General features: G+C 44.9%; 2 protein-coding genes across 5 annotated transcripts in view; both read right to left on the bottom strand.

Annotated features, from left to right (window-relative positions):
* The window catches only part of Timeless (timeless circadian regulator), a 36,411-nt gene extending 24,496 nt beyond the window's left edge, over nt 1–11,915 (bottom strand). For all 4 annotated transcript variants that reach the window (XM_023707374.1, XM_023707376.1, XM_023707375.1 and 1 more), the window contains exon 1: nt 11,830–11,915. The gene's annotated coding sequence lies outside the window, so the exon portion shown is untranslated. The remainder of the gene's footprint in view (nt 1–11,829) is intronic.
* A 1,611-nt stretch (nt 11,916–13,526) lies between these two features.
* The window catches only part of Mip (major intrinsic protein of lens fiber), a 4,659-nt gene continuing 3,437 nt past the window's right edge, over nt 13,527–14,748 (bottom strand). The window contains exon 4 of the mRNA XM_004647061.1: nt 13,527–13,858. Within this exon, the coding sequence (XP_004647118.1) occupies nt 13,673–13,858 (186 nt within the window). The 3' untranslated portion in view covers nt 13,527–13,672. The remainder of the gene's footprint in view (nt 13,859–14,748) is intronic.

The raw sequence follows: 14,748 nt of genomic DNA, 5'->3' as shown, positions 1-14,748 counted from the left end.
AAACCTTTAAAAAAAAATTAAAAAAAAAAATGTATGGTGTCTTAGTCTCCCTTTCCAGGGCTTTCACATTTGTGGCTTTTCTTTTATCTCATATATGAGTTCTGAAATAGTCCAAAGTTTTACATTTCTGTTCACTTCAAAGGTTCATCCTGCTGCACAGGCAAGAGAGCAGGTCTAATGCTAGGTAACCCATCAAATCTTTCCTCCCACAGAGGGAAATGAGAAGCCACATCTGCCATTTCCAGGCACCAAAGACCAAACAGAGGTCTTGCAACACACCTATAATTTCTCTTGTTCCACTCATAGCACTTTATCCTGGTACCTGAGTTTTCTGCTTTGAAAATAATTTCCCCAATGCCTCTTCTTTCACCCACAATATGGGAGAAATAGAAAAGGAGCTATGGGCCAGGGAGATGGCTCAGTGGAATAAGTGCTTCCCTGGCAAGCGCAAGGGCCTGAGTTCAATCCCCGGTTCCACCAAAAAAAAAAAAAAAAGGAGCTACTCTGGCAGGCCAAAGAAAAAGGAAGATTTGTTTAGTGATAAACTTTTGGACAGCTTTTTGTTTTGTATGCTTTTGTTTTTAAATACAGACTGACATAAGGCAGTGGTTCTAAAACTTCTGGATTTCATAAAGATTTTTTGGGGGGTAGGGGTAGTGGTGGTGCTTTGGCTCAACCCAGCCCCCTACACAAACTGGGCATACCCAACATCACTTAGCTAAATTCCCAGCCTTTAGCTTTTTTTTTTTTTTTTTTTGGTGGAACCGGGGATTGAACTCAGGCCCTTGCGCTTGCCAGGCAAACGCTTATTTCACTGAGTCATCTCCCCGGCCCTCTCCAGCCTTTAGTTTTTGTTTTCTTCTTAATGTAGGGAGGATACTGTTAAGATGGGAAACTTTTAATTTTATAACAAAAAAAAAAGAAAATAGAAAAAAGAAAAACATCCTGAGTTCCATCCTTGATACAACAAAAAAGAAAAGAAAGAAAGAAAAAAGGAAAAACACATATACCTCGTCTATTGCTGGTACAACTATAAGATAGTATGGCTGCTATAGAAGTTAGTAGCTTCTCAAGCTGTGAAACATAACCGCATCACTAGCGAATACACAGACACATACTGCAGTGACTATCCATTAACAACAAAAGAGTTAAAACCCTCAGCAGCCCCCCACCAAGTCATCTTCTCCAGATCTACTAAACAGTCACAGACAATGCACTAACACTAACCAACAACCGTATGAGATAAAAATAAACCTTTCTGCCAGGGAGATAGCTCAGTGGCACAAGTACCTGCCTGGCAAGTTGGCAAGTGTAAGGTCCTGAGTTCTATCCCCAGTACAACAAACAAACAAACACAACAAAAACACCTTTCTTAGTGAGAAAAGACCTTCCTGTGAGATTGAAGTGAATAACTTTGTCGATTTGTACTTTTTGATGCACAACTTTAGATACAATGCAGGTTTCCCAGTGTGGTGGTACAAGCCTGTAATCCCAGCACGAGGGAGGCTGTGGCAGAATATTCCAAGTTTGAGGCCAGCCTGGGCTATATGGTGAATTGAACTACACAGTGAGACCCTGTCTCCAAAAACCAAAATAGCAATAATAATGGTAATAATAATAATAATAATAATAACAGATACAAAGCAGGTGTTCCTGGAAGTTTAACAAGGAACTAAATATCCTAGACTAAATACCCTAGAACAGGTGTTTATGAGGTAAATACATCCACTGACTCAGACCCTTTCCTATGTCCTCAATCCCTTGTAAATGCCTCAATCTGTCACTCTGACAGGGAGAGAGTCCTCTCTTGAAATTTGCCTGCTGTCCCTGAAACATAAATATATTCCTTCATCTTTACCCTGGTCTTGGTAAATTATTTTACTGCCTTCATCACTGCAGTGTGACCTTACACAGCACATACGATGAATGTTCAACATAGCTGCTTTAAACATCATTCTGCACAATTATTTTATTTTTTTTTTTGCACAATTATTAAAATGAGACTTGGAGAAAAATTTTCCTCCCCTCCTAGCAATGAGGGATTTTGCTTCTGTCACAGATTAGGTTAACAGTTATGCTCTTGTTGGGTTGTGGTGGCGAGGACCTGTAATCCCAGCACTAAGGAGGCTGAGGCAGGAGGACTGCTGTGAGTTTGAGGTCATCAGGCTGTGCCTGATCTTTTTTTTTTTTTTTAAATTTTTTTTATTTTTATTTATTTGAGAGAGAGAGAGAGAGAGAGAGAGAGAGAGAGAGAGAGAGAGAGAGAGAGGTGTGTGTGTGTGTGTGTGTGTGTGTGTGGCCAGCTCAGCCCAGCAGGGGGCGGGGCTGGCTGGCATGTGGTGCTGGGGGATTGAACCGCGGTCCCTGATGCCTTGCCAAGCTTGATCTAAGTAGGTGCTTTAGACCACTGAGCCATCTCTCCAGCCCTGTGCCTGATCTTTATGTAAAATGAGTTCAAGGCAGCCTGCAATATATAGGGAGACCCTGTTTTAAAACAAAGTAAAACAAAAGAAAACATAATTGTACTCCCGTAGGCAGAGTCCTGGCTCCTCAGGAATCTGCTTTCTTTCAAGGCTGACCTCTGCTCTGATGCTGGGTAAGGCTGACAACCATGTTCCAGTAAACAGGGTCTTGTGACACAGTGGAGTTTGTCTTCTTTCAAGAGTAAGTTTGTAAAACCGAGAGTAAGTAACTGCCTTTGTCTGTTTCTATAACCTAGCCTGTACCCCTTTCTAGTTTTGAATCAACTCCCTTGACAAAAGTGTATAAAAATAGGAGGTTTTCCTTTGACATTCAGCCATCTTAGACTCAAGTTTGGCTGGGTCAACCTACATATAAGTGACTAGGACATATAAGTGACTAGGACTCTACTTGACCTTAAAAGAAAGTCCTCCCGTTTCCCTCATGGTCTCTCTAGTCTCTGGGAATCTACAACATTACTATATATGGTTTTTGCTATTTTTACACCAAAAACAACATAATCATGACACAGAGACAACTACAGGAATAAAGGACAAACTCACTTCTGGCTCCTAACCTATTATTCATAAAAAACATGGTGTTTTCTTATGAGGTAGTCAGGGATTCAAACTAAAGACTGTCACTTGTACCTGTATATGCTCAATATGTTATATAAAAGTAGAACAAAGCTTGACCTTCATTTTGTGAAAGTCCAGGTCAAATCCTTCTCCTTTCTGCATACAGACATGCCTGTTAGTTCTAGATCTACATAGCCTATTTCATTGTCCTTTGAGACTGACGATACCCACACCCAAAAGTCTCCTTTGGCTTAAATGCAGTCATTCTGGGTTCCTGTAGAGCCTCACAAAACTGGAATTGCCTCTGGGGTCAAAAGACTCCTCCAGGGGGTCGGGGAGATGGCTTAGTGGAATAAGTGCTTCCCTGGTAAGTGCAAGGGCCTGAGTTCAATCCCTGGTTCTGGGAAAAAAAAAAAAAAAAAAAAAAAAAGACTCCTCCAATGGAAAAGTGCCCATATAAGTGACTAAGACTCTACTTGACCTTAGGTGGGTCCTCAGCACTTCCTTAAGAACTGGCTCCAGGGCCAATCAGAGTCTCCTCAGAGGGGCCCCTCCAGATGCCCAAGCCAGAGTTTTTTGCCTATTGTTTTTCTTATTGTTTTGGTTTTTTTTTTGGGGGGGGTAGGGGGTTGCTTTTCTTGAGACAGGGTCTCACTGTATAGTTCAGGTTGGTCTTGAGCTCACTTTGTAGTCCAGGCTGGTCTCAAACTCTCAAAGATCCTCCCACCTCAGCCTCCTAAGAGCTGGAATTACAGGCATGTACCATCACACCCAGCGAGCCTAAATTTAATAAATTTCACTTTATGAAAACGTTCATGTATATTGTCTTTATTTTCACATTTCATCATTGATGAGAACTTTACAAAACACCTTAAGCCTAGTGGATCTGGTCATTTAAGAAGGCTGCTACTTTTGCCAAGCAGTGAAATACGCAGTTCAGATGAAGCAGCAAGGATCTGAAACATCTACAGGCTTCAAAATGCAAGAACCAAAGGAAAACAAAAGATAAAATGTTAAATACATTTTGCAATTCAAAGTGGAAAATAGCCAGGCATGGTGGCACAGGCCATGAATCCCAGCACTTCAGAGGCTCAGGATGGAGGAACCTGTGAGTTCGAGGCTAGCCTGAATTACAAAACAAGATGGGGGGGCCACTGGATTGCTTCAAAGCTCAGGCTGTCTGTTGGAAGACACATAAGGAGGTGAAGCCACCGTCCAGCAGGGGCACAGAGGGTGATACACTTATATAATCCTGACTTAGCATTAGACAACTGTGCTAAGCCAGTATAAGAGGATGTAAATAAGTGATAGCAACATACAGAAGTGAAAATAGCACAGATGCAAGTGCTCTATTTCTTGCTGCTGCCCTGGCTCTTGCTGTTGCCTACCTCTGAACTGATGTCTGCCCTGCATGCATTCTTTGCCCTGGCGGATCTCACCTGAGAAAATACCCCTCCAGGTCCCTGGCCTGCACAACTGGCATAGCCGGCAGGATGAGGTAAGTGTCACCTCCCTGGCAATTGTGGAGACAGGGCTAGATGGTGAGGGAAGGCCCTGGGGAAGTGCGGCGGACATGTGTCCCCCAGCCTCTACCTGGTTATCTGTAGCCTCCATTTTGGCAGTGTGGGAGGCCTGGGAAGAACAGGAAGCAGTCTGTCCAGAACCTAGGAATGTTTTAAAAGCCTTAAAAGCGACAGACCCGCAAATCCTTCCTTGTCACTGAGACTGGGGCGGGTTGCTTAACTGTTCTTCTCTCTTCTGCTGTGTAAACCAAGAGGTGGACGGATGGCCTTGCCCAGCAAATAGACCAGCTGCAATGGAGCGCACGTTGTGAGGCATGGGAAGCACTGTCTCCTCCAGAAGCTTAAGTCCTCATGTCCAAGAAGAACACTGGGAAAACCTCTGATTTTGCATGCTAGGCCTGCTATTCACCAGACAGTAGAGGTAGACAAACCTCTAGCCCAGTAAGGCGAACTGGGAGGCCCACCCAACTCTACCTGGCACAAAATGTATGTGATCTATATAGCCGTGTAGCTGTACGAGCCGGCGAAACAATTAAAAGGTGGGTGAAACTGTGCCCATGGGCTGCTATGGCTATGGGACAATGGGGCAGATAACACACAGTTAAGCCCATAAGAGATGTGCCAAACAGCTACAACAGCCAGCACTCCCTCTACAAGATGGGTCCTACAGGATGTGCAAAGGACAGCCTCACATGCAGGTGACCAGACTGTGATAAAACTGGTTGATGGCAGCGGCTCAGGTGGTTTGGGAACATTCAGGTGATCTTCCAGAGCAAGTCACAAAATAGACAATCCAGTCAGAGTTAGTCTCTGTGCAGTGGGAAATGGGTATGAGCCAAACGACAATTGCTATACAGTACCAGAGCCCTGATGAGGAGCTGCATAGGGCCTATGCGAAGGATATGATTTTGTCGAGTGGGATGGCTGGTACTTTCAGGACAGTGGCAGCCCCTCTAGATCTCCTGATCCACAATGCTGTGGACACCTGGGGGAGCATGGATATAAAGCGCCAAGGTAAAGTGAGACTGGTACAAGCCATACCACCAAAGGTTAAAATGCGTGCAGCTCCCTGAGCAAATGAAGTTAACCCCCATGGATAGGCGGAAGGTCAGCTGGTACCAGATTTGGATGGGCCTGTTGGCTGCTAGCTTAGCCCTGGGGAGCCTTTGGCTATTTTGTTGACTCTGGCGGCACCTGCATCCTGAGCAGCAGTATCAGCTGATGGGCTCAAAGGTAAAAGCAGCCCTAGGGAAACAAGAGGAAGTGACACTGGCCTCCTTTTACCCAGATTAGGAAACAAGCCAAGGCACATGGTTAATGCAGGCCCTGGGGGACTGGAGGCCATGTGTGAAACTTTATTGGTCCCCTAAGAATGTACAGTATGTACTAGCATTGGTGGATACTGGTGCCAAGTCAAAACTAATCTATGACATTCCAGGTCGTTTCACAGGACAAGCTATCTTGAAATTAGAAGCAGCAGGGGTGATAATGCCATGCCCTTTAATCTCTCTAGTATGGTCTGTGTGGAAGTCAGATGGGGCATGGAAAATGACTGTGGATTACTTGGAACTGGATAAAGTGACTCCTCCTTTGCATGTGGCAGTACCTACCGTTGCGGACTTGATGGACAGTCTCACCCTGATGCTGGGTCAATGCCAGTATGTTGTGGATTTGGCCAACACCTCTTCTCTACTGCTATCACACCTGACACTTAGGAACCATTTGCCTTCACCTGGAAAGACAGGCAATGTACCTTCCAGATGTTGTCACAAGGCTAACTGCATAGCCTAACTGACTTTATGCCATGGCCTAGTGGACCAAGCCACACTGTTGTCACTGTTTCATTATACTCATGACATTAAGTTAACCTCTAATTGGCTTGCAGATTTGGAAGCTGCTGTGCACAGTCTGATGAATACTTTCCTGGCTGGAAGTGGGCTGTCAACAAAGACAAGGTTCAGGGACCTAGCTTGTCTGTCAAATTCTTGGGTGTTATCTGTGTAGGTAAGATGCAAGTAACTCCCCATCCTATAACTGATAAAATCCAGGCATACTCCAGACCTACGACAGTATGCCAGTCACAGGCATGAGTGGACTTGCTAGGTTTCAGGCTGACGTTTATACCACACCTAGCTACACTGCTACACCAGATGACCAGAAAGGGCTCAACATGGGACTGGACAGATGTAGCATCAGCTCCTTTTCAGGGCTCAAAAAGGACAGCAGAACAGTCACAAACTCTTCAGATCAAAGACTCAAGCCTGCCACTAACCCTAACAGTGAATGTGGATGATGTGGGGTTTGGCTGGAGCCTATGGCAAAAACAAGGGAAGCAGAAGTCCCCTACTGGATTTTGATCATAGTTATAGACAGAAAAGAACTGAAAGCTCCTGACTGAGAAACAGTAGCAGTGTACGCTGCTCTGCATGTCTGTGAGGGGGTCATGGGGCAGCAGACAGTAGAAGTACAGGCTAAATACTCAATTGAGGGATGGATTCGTACATGGACTCTGAGTCCCAGGAGTGGAGTTGCCCAGGCCCCCACCCTCACACACTGGGGGGGGGGGGCGTACCTCCAAAAGTGGGCCTTTGCTCATCTAGCCCACTGGCAGCAGAGTTGGCTACAGTTTTGGGACAGTACGTGGCACAGGAAGCTGTGCAAGATGATGGTTTACAGGTCATGACACTGAGCCCCGACATGGAAGGCAAAGAGGGACCTCTGGATGACACCTGGTACACAGATGGGTCCAGCTGGGGCACAACCCCACAATGGACAATCCCCTACATGTGTGCATGGACAGTTATTTCCAACTTGTTCTTTATACTAGACCCATTTCCACATACAATGAGATGTTCAACATGTTAAAAGGGGGGAAAAATCCAACATGAAAGAAAGCTTTCCCTTGCCCTGCATTGGCTATTTTTCCCATTCCCCTTAAAGGCTGTTTCATTGCTCTGCATCTTTTGTGTTCTTCTCATTCCACTCTACAAAGTCTTCTTGAGCAAAGCTGTCTACTCCCACACCTCAGCTATCATCCAAGCCAGCAAATCTGTATCTTGGGTCCTTCTGAACTCCCAAGATACCAATCCCACATGTTAAACAGAGCAATGAATATCTTCAACTCACATATAAAATGCTCAAAACTGAAATTCTCCCCCTAAATTTGCCTTTACTTCTATTTTGGATCTCCCAAGCACCGACACTACCTAAGTTATTCATACTATAAGAAACCTAGGAATCATCTTAGCTACTTCCATTTCCCTTAACTTCCTTAAGCTCCTCATTTGCCCTCATCTATCCCACCTGCTGTCTTAGTTCAGGTCCTAAGTGTCTTTATTATTATCGTTTTTTTTTTTTTTTTTTTTTTTTTTTTTTTTTGAGTTTTTTTGAAACAGGGGCTTACTATGCAGGTCAGGCTGGCGTTGAACTCACTACATAGCCCATACTGGCCTCAAACGCTAAGTGATTCTTCCTGCCTCTGCCTCTTGAGTGCTGGGATATCTCATTTGATTATTCAACTGCTTCGTAATTTCTTTCTCCCTCCAATATTATTCCCTTAAATCTAGCCACAATATAGTTATTTGATTTGGCTATATAACCATCCTACCTAAAACACTTCAAGCAGGCTGTAGCTGCAGTTCAGTGGTAGAGCATGTGGTTAGCAGGTATGAGGCCCTGGGTTCAACGCAATACCAAAAACCAAACAAAAACTTTAAGTGGATACATAAGAAACATCAGCCTGGTGTGGTGAATGCAAGTCTGTAGTCCTCTCTATTCAAGAGGCTAAGGCAGGAGGACTACTTCAGCCTAGGAGTTTGAAGCCAACCTCAGTAAGAAAAAGAGATATTGTCTCACAAAAAAGAAAGAAAAAGAAAGAAAGAAAAGTACTCCGTAGTGATGTCTCTGGAGGGAACTGGGGTCTTCAAGGCAATAACAAAAATAAAAACGAAAACCAAAAAACGAAAACTCACACTTATCTAGGACAAGAGGTTCCATTTGACCCAGCTATTCTTCTTCTTGGTATCTTCCTGAAAGAATGAAAAGCATCATACCACAGTGATGTACACACAAGCCTATTTATAGCTTCACAGTTTGTAATAGCCAAATCTTGGAAACAGCCTAAATGCCCATCAATTGATGAACATAAAGATGTGTTTTTTATATAATGGAGTACTACTCTGCCATAAAGAAGGAAAAGCTTGAGAAATTGCTAAGTGAAATAAGTGGGACACATATGTGTAAATACCTAATTGTTTCCCTGGTGTGAGAAACCAAAAGTGTAAATAAGAATTTTAATGTATATAGGTACTATGAAGAAGAAAATGTTCAGGGGCTGGTGAGATGGCTCAGTGGTCTAAAGCACCTACTTAGAACAAGTTTAGCGATAGCCCAGGGACCATGGTTCAATCCCCCAGCACCACATGCCAGCCAGCCCGCCCCCTGGTGGGCTGAGCTGGCCACACACACACACACACACACACACATAAATAAATAAATAAAATTTTAAAAAAAGAAGAAAATGTTCAAATGGGGAGTGGAACCAAGGAAGGAGGAGAAAGCGAAAGAAGAAAGTAAAAGCGAGCGAGCAAGCAAGCACTGGGCATGGTGGCTCACACCTGTAATCCTAGCACTTGTGAGGCTGAGGCAGGAGGATTGTTGCAAGTCTGAGACCAGCCTGGTATACAAAGTGAGCTCAAGGCCAGCTTAACTGCACACCCTGTCTCAGAAAAAAAAAAAGGGGGGGGGACAAAACAAAACAAAACCACAAGAAAAAGAAGGAAAAGGAAAAAAAAAGAGGTAAAAATGGAAACAAAGCTTTTGTAAATGCAAGAAGGGGTTGAAGGGAGGATAGAGGAATGGGAAAAAGAGTCAAGTTATATCTTCCTGGTTTTCCCTTTGTGCTATTTGCTAGTCAAGTTATATCATGTATAGGTATAAATTCTCTATGATAAATGTAATCATATCTAAAATGTGCCAATAGGGGACTGGGGAAATGGCTCAGTAGAATAAATGCTTGCCTGGCAAGTGCAAGGACCTGAGTTCAAAACCCTGGTTCCACCCAAAAAATAAATTAAATAAATAAAATGCACCAATAAAGTCTGACTAATTGGTACTATTTGAATTGTTTACCATTAATATACACTATCACACAAAATCAGAATTTGACAACTCCACCATGCCCACAATACAAAATACTCTATCTGCCTGTTATCTTTCAAACCTCTTGTTCAAACCACTCCATGTCATTTTCTCATCTACCTACTCTGTGGACCCACTAGACTCAGATTGTCCAAGAACAATAATTTTTTTCCTATAGATCTTTGAATTTTGAGCCTGGTTATTGTATCAAAATTTCTAGGGGGCCTGGGCCTAGCTCAGTCCTTTAAGTGGCTGCTTCCACAAAGCTGTCAGCCTCAGGTTCCTGGAGTTCGAACCTCACAACTCTCCCGCTGGCCAAAAGTGCCCTGAAGGCATTCGAGGAAAAAAAAAAAAATTTCTAGCAGGCAGGGGTTAGGCAAGGTGTTTTGAAAATACTCTGGTGCTTCTAAATGCAATTCCTTGTTAACATCTGCACTGAAATATAAATTTCTCGAGTTCGGGAATCATAACCAGCATAATGTAGGTGCTCAATAAACTTGTCTAAACTGGAGTAGACAAGTCTAAAGGCTGAGGAAAAAGAGGCTGGGGCTAGAGATGTGGAGGTGGCAGGGTATGTGTGCAACTGAGAAGCGAGAAGAATAAGAAAGTCAGGTAGAACTTTCTTATCCTGCATCTGTAACTGAAGAATTATCATTTATATATATTTTACTACTAGGCTATGAATTCCTCAGGGATGGAAACGTTGCCCTATTCATGTCAGTACGAGGAGGAACTCTATAACCTTTCAATAAGCTGTTGAGTGCCAAATACAATAGAGGGGGTTCACTATTTCAGATAAAGCCGGGCATGGTGGTGCATCCCTGTGATCCCAGCGCTCAAGAAGCTGAGGCAAGGGGCCGGGGAGATGGCTCAGTAGAATAAGCGCTTGCCTGGCAAGCACAAGGGTCTGAGTTCAATCCTCGGTTCCGCGAGAGGAAGAGGAAGAGGAAGAGGAAGAAGCAGTAGCAGCAGCAGCTGAGGCAGGAGGTCGCCAGAAAGAGGTCTGCCTGAGCTACATAGTGAGTTCACGGCCAGTCTGCACTACAAAGTGAGACCCTGTTTCAAAATGCCAAACCTTAGATAAAAATATTATAGGCAGTCAGACAGGGCCAGGCCCTCGAAGGAGACAACACAGAAGAGGAGATAGATGCCTTACAACTGTGGGAGGGGCGGATGCTCCTGCTGTGAACCAGACCTAAAGACCTAAAGGCCAAACAAATGCTAAACGAGTAGCACCTTGGATTGATATTCTAAATAGGTATCAATCACCTGGAAAGACCCAAGTGAGGCAATAGTCCAACCCCCAACAGAAAGAGACCCTGTCCCCTATGTAATCCCATTGGTTGACCATAGTTTTGTCCCACCTCCCGCCCACCTAAGCGAGTTCCCATTCTCTCTACCTTAGCCCCACATGGTTTTACACTATAAAAGTCCCTGAAAGACACAGCTTCCCGGGGAACTACCCGCTTGGGACCCCCTCCTGTCCCTCTCTTGGACAGGAGCTTTCTTTCTCTCAATAAATATATTCTGCTTATAAAAAAAAAAGCCAAACCAAACCAAACAACAGAGACTCAAGACGACGCTTAGTCAGTGTCTTTAAGTGAACAGCTAATTAACCCATCCCGGGGACCGGAGGGAAGGGAAAAACGTGTTCTATAAAAACCCAAGATTTAGGGGAGATGGCTCAGTGGAAAAAGCGCTTGCCTGGCAAGCACAAGGGCCTGAGTTCAATCCCCGGTTCTGCCAAAAAAAACAAAAACCCAAGATTTACATCAAGCGCCCTGTGAATTCTGACACCCGATAACTACAAGCCGCACATCTTTTTTTAAAATTTATTCATCTGAACAGGCTAGTGAACTGCGACTAGAAATTCCTCAGAACCCCTGCTCTACTTCTGAGGCTCCCAACTCCCACCCATTACTTCTGCGCCCGCGCGAGACCAAGGCGCGCAGAGCTGCGCAGCAAGCAGCCACCGCACCCGGAACGGCGCTGCGCATGCGCACCCACAGCCGCGCCCCGCCCCCTGTCTTTCAACCAGGTGGCGGGAACGCAGACTCCGCACGGTCCAAACTGTCCCTCGCGGTTCTGAGGGGACCCGAGCCTACTAGGAATCCTGTGGCCACACTCACCCACTCCTCGTGGGTCCTCCGGAGCTCCACGGAGCCACCAGCCCTCAGGGGCGGCTCTGCAGCCCTTCCCGCCACCAGCTCGGCAGGACCACGCCCCGCCTGCGTGCGAAGTGGGGCGGGGCGAGTCGGGCTGGTCCATTTACTCTGAGCAGGGAGGGGTATCGTTGGTGATGAGGTAAGGAAAAGGGACGTGATTACAAGGACTGTTTTATCGGAGTCGATTTCCTACATTGACCGAAATGCCACAACGCTAGGAATAGTAGTCAAGGTCTGATTAGAGGCGAATGTTTTCAGTAAAGAGGACTATTTCTCTTCTAGTAAAGTGGACTATTCCAAAGCCTTAAAGGGTGACTTAGAAAAGTTATATTTTATTTGGGAGTAAGTGGAGAGCTGAAGTCTTGGTAGGAGTTAGAGTTGTCTCATACTTTAGGTATCAGTTTAAAGTTTGTGAAGTTTGCTGGAGGTTCATAAAAGGAAGAGATCAATAAATATTCATTGTTTAGTTGAGGGTCTCCTGTCTCGACTCTGCCCGAAGTGTTGTATTTTGTCAACAATAAAAAAAGGTAAGGCTCCAAAGAATCATCGCTTGAATTACTAAGCATTGGAATAGAAGAAATCAGTTTCTGAGGTATTAGGGAGAATAGCAGAGGTTTGCTGTGAAATGAAAGGACAGATGAGAGAAAAAGGAAAAGACATATAAAAAGACTAGAGCTAGTGATAATAGACTACAGATGCCATTTGGAAAGTGCCTGGATTTGCTCTAAATAAATTTTTGTTTTTTGAAAGTGTCTCACTTTGTAGTGCAGACTAGCCTTGAACTCACTATGTAGCTCAGGCTGGCCTCCAACTCAGGGATCCTCCTGCCTCAGCCTCCCAAGTGCTGGGATTACAGGCATGCGCCACCACACCCAGCTGCTCTATATAAATTAAATCAAAGCTCTTTTGGCCCCTTATTCCCTCTGCTAAATTTGCTCCAGGAGTTAGATTTTCTGGTTTGGCCCTTGGGAGCAATTCTGAGGTTTAAATACCATCTGCCAGGGAATATGAAACCGCTTAATTTTCTAGTTCTAGGTTTGACCACCTCCTATTTAAGTTGGGACCTCCCTGCCCCAGGTCTTCTAGAGATCCATTATACCAGAATGAACAGACAACCCAGCCAGTGGATGTAGACAGGTTTATGTGGCTTTAAATAACAGCTCAAATCCGAGTGTTCACTTTTCTCAGAGCCACTTCTGCACCCAAGTCCCTGGGACAAGCATCCCTGAGATAAGTAGGCTACATTCTTCCACTGACTCCTCGAAAGGTTTTAGATACACTTGCATGTTGATGTGGAGCTAGTACCTCCACTACCACCCTTCGAGTACCTTCTCCCCAACACTGGAATGCTTTGTCTTCACCTTTCTCCACCTGCCTTCTGGGAGGAGCAACTCCCTACCTCCCTGCTCCCTAAAAAAATCAAGAGCTATAGATTTGAATAGAAGCCAACTAAAGGCCAGAACCCTAACCCTGAAGTGCCCTGTGCTCATCACACTGGGCTGGAGGAGGGACATATATGTTGACACTTGTTTTCTCTTCCCTAGCTCCTGTGTCCCAAATTCTGACATGGCCACACTCACCCACATTCATACGCACAATCTTGCACACACGGCGAAGGAAGGTGGGATGGGGAGGAAGGGAAGTTGGCACCAACCAGCTCATGAATGCAACTTGAAAGATTTCACACAGCAAAAGGGGGAAAAACACACACGTAAGTTAAAAAAGAAAGAAGTACATGCCCCTCCCACAGTCTCATTCTTCATCCAGGGACTGGCTCGGCCCCTCCACAGAAACCCAGTGGGAACTTTTACAGGGCCTGGGTCTTCAGTTCAACAGGTTCCCCTGTGCCCTCTGCTTGTCCGTTGGCGTCACTGGGTCTGGCACCCTTGAGGATAGACAGTCTCTCAGAAACACTCTTGAGCCGGGGGAAGAGCAGAAAGTCGTAGAGGAGGCTGCCCAGACCCCCTCCAATGATTGGGCCCACCCAGTACACCTGTGGAAGAGAACAGACATGCTCAGGCTCAGGAAAGGGACCAAGCAACCAGGATGCTGCCTTTGTTCTAATTTCCTCAGTGGAAATCAAGACGATGTGCAGTTTTTCACATGCAACTGAGCACTGTCTAAGAAGAAATCATTGTGGGGTTTTATTTGTATGGTGATACATACTAAGCCCAGAGCCTCACACATGCTAAGCACACACTCTATCATTGAGTTCCAACCCAGATTGTTTTGAATTCCACTGTCTGTATCTCCAAACTCACTGGGTTTTATTTTTATTTTATTTTTTGGTTCTGGGGATCAAACTCAGAACCTTGCAGGCACTTATGCCACTGAGCTACTTCCCCAGCCCCTTTATTTATTTATTTATTTATTTTTGCAGAACCGGGGATTGAACTCATGTCCTTGCACTTGCCAGCCAAGTGCTTATTCTACTGAGCCATCTCACCGGCCCCCCTATTTTTATTTTTGTACCTGGATTCCAACTCAAGACTTCATGCTTGACAGGCAGGCACTGCGCCACTGAGCTATACCCCTAGCCCTCACCATTTCTGTGCCAATTTATTGTTACTCCTCTGTCCCATATTTTCTAACACATATCCTATTTGTCATCAGTTTTCAGTAGTTTGTTTCTTTCAAAAATTTTGTTGCCTGGAAAGCGCAAGGGCCTGAGTTCAATCCCTGGTTCCACAAAAAAATCTGAAACTTCACAGCCATTAAACAACTGCCTAGGCTGGTGAGATGGCTCAGCGGTCTAAAGCACCTACTTAGAACAAGCTAAGCTAAGCAAAGCACAGGGACCGTGGTTCAATCCCCCAGCACCACATGCCAGCCAGCCCCGCCCCCTGGTGGGCTGAGCTGGCCACACACACAAATAATAAATAA

This window comes from Octodon degus, unplaced genomic scaffold (assembly GCF_000260255.1).
Source record: "Octodon degus isolate 3935 unplaced genomic scaffold, OctDeg1.0 scaffold00287, whole genome shotgun sequence".
Lineage (NCBI taxonomy): Eukaryota > Metazoa > Chordata > Mammalia > Rodentia > Octodontidae > Octodon > Octodon degus.
The sequence above is the reverse complement of the archived record's forward strand: the minus strand, read 5'-3'. Positions and strand labels throughout refer to the sequence as shown.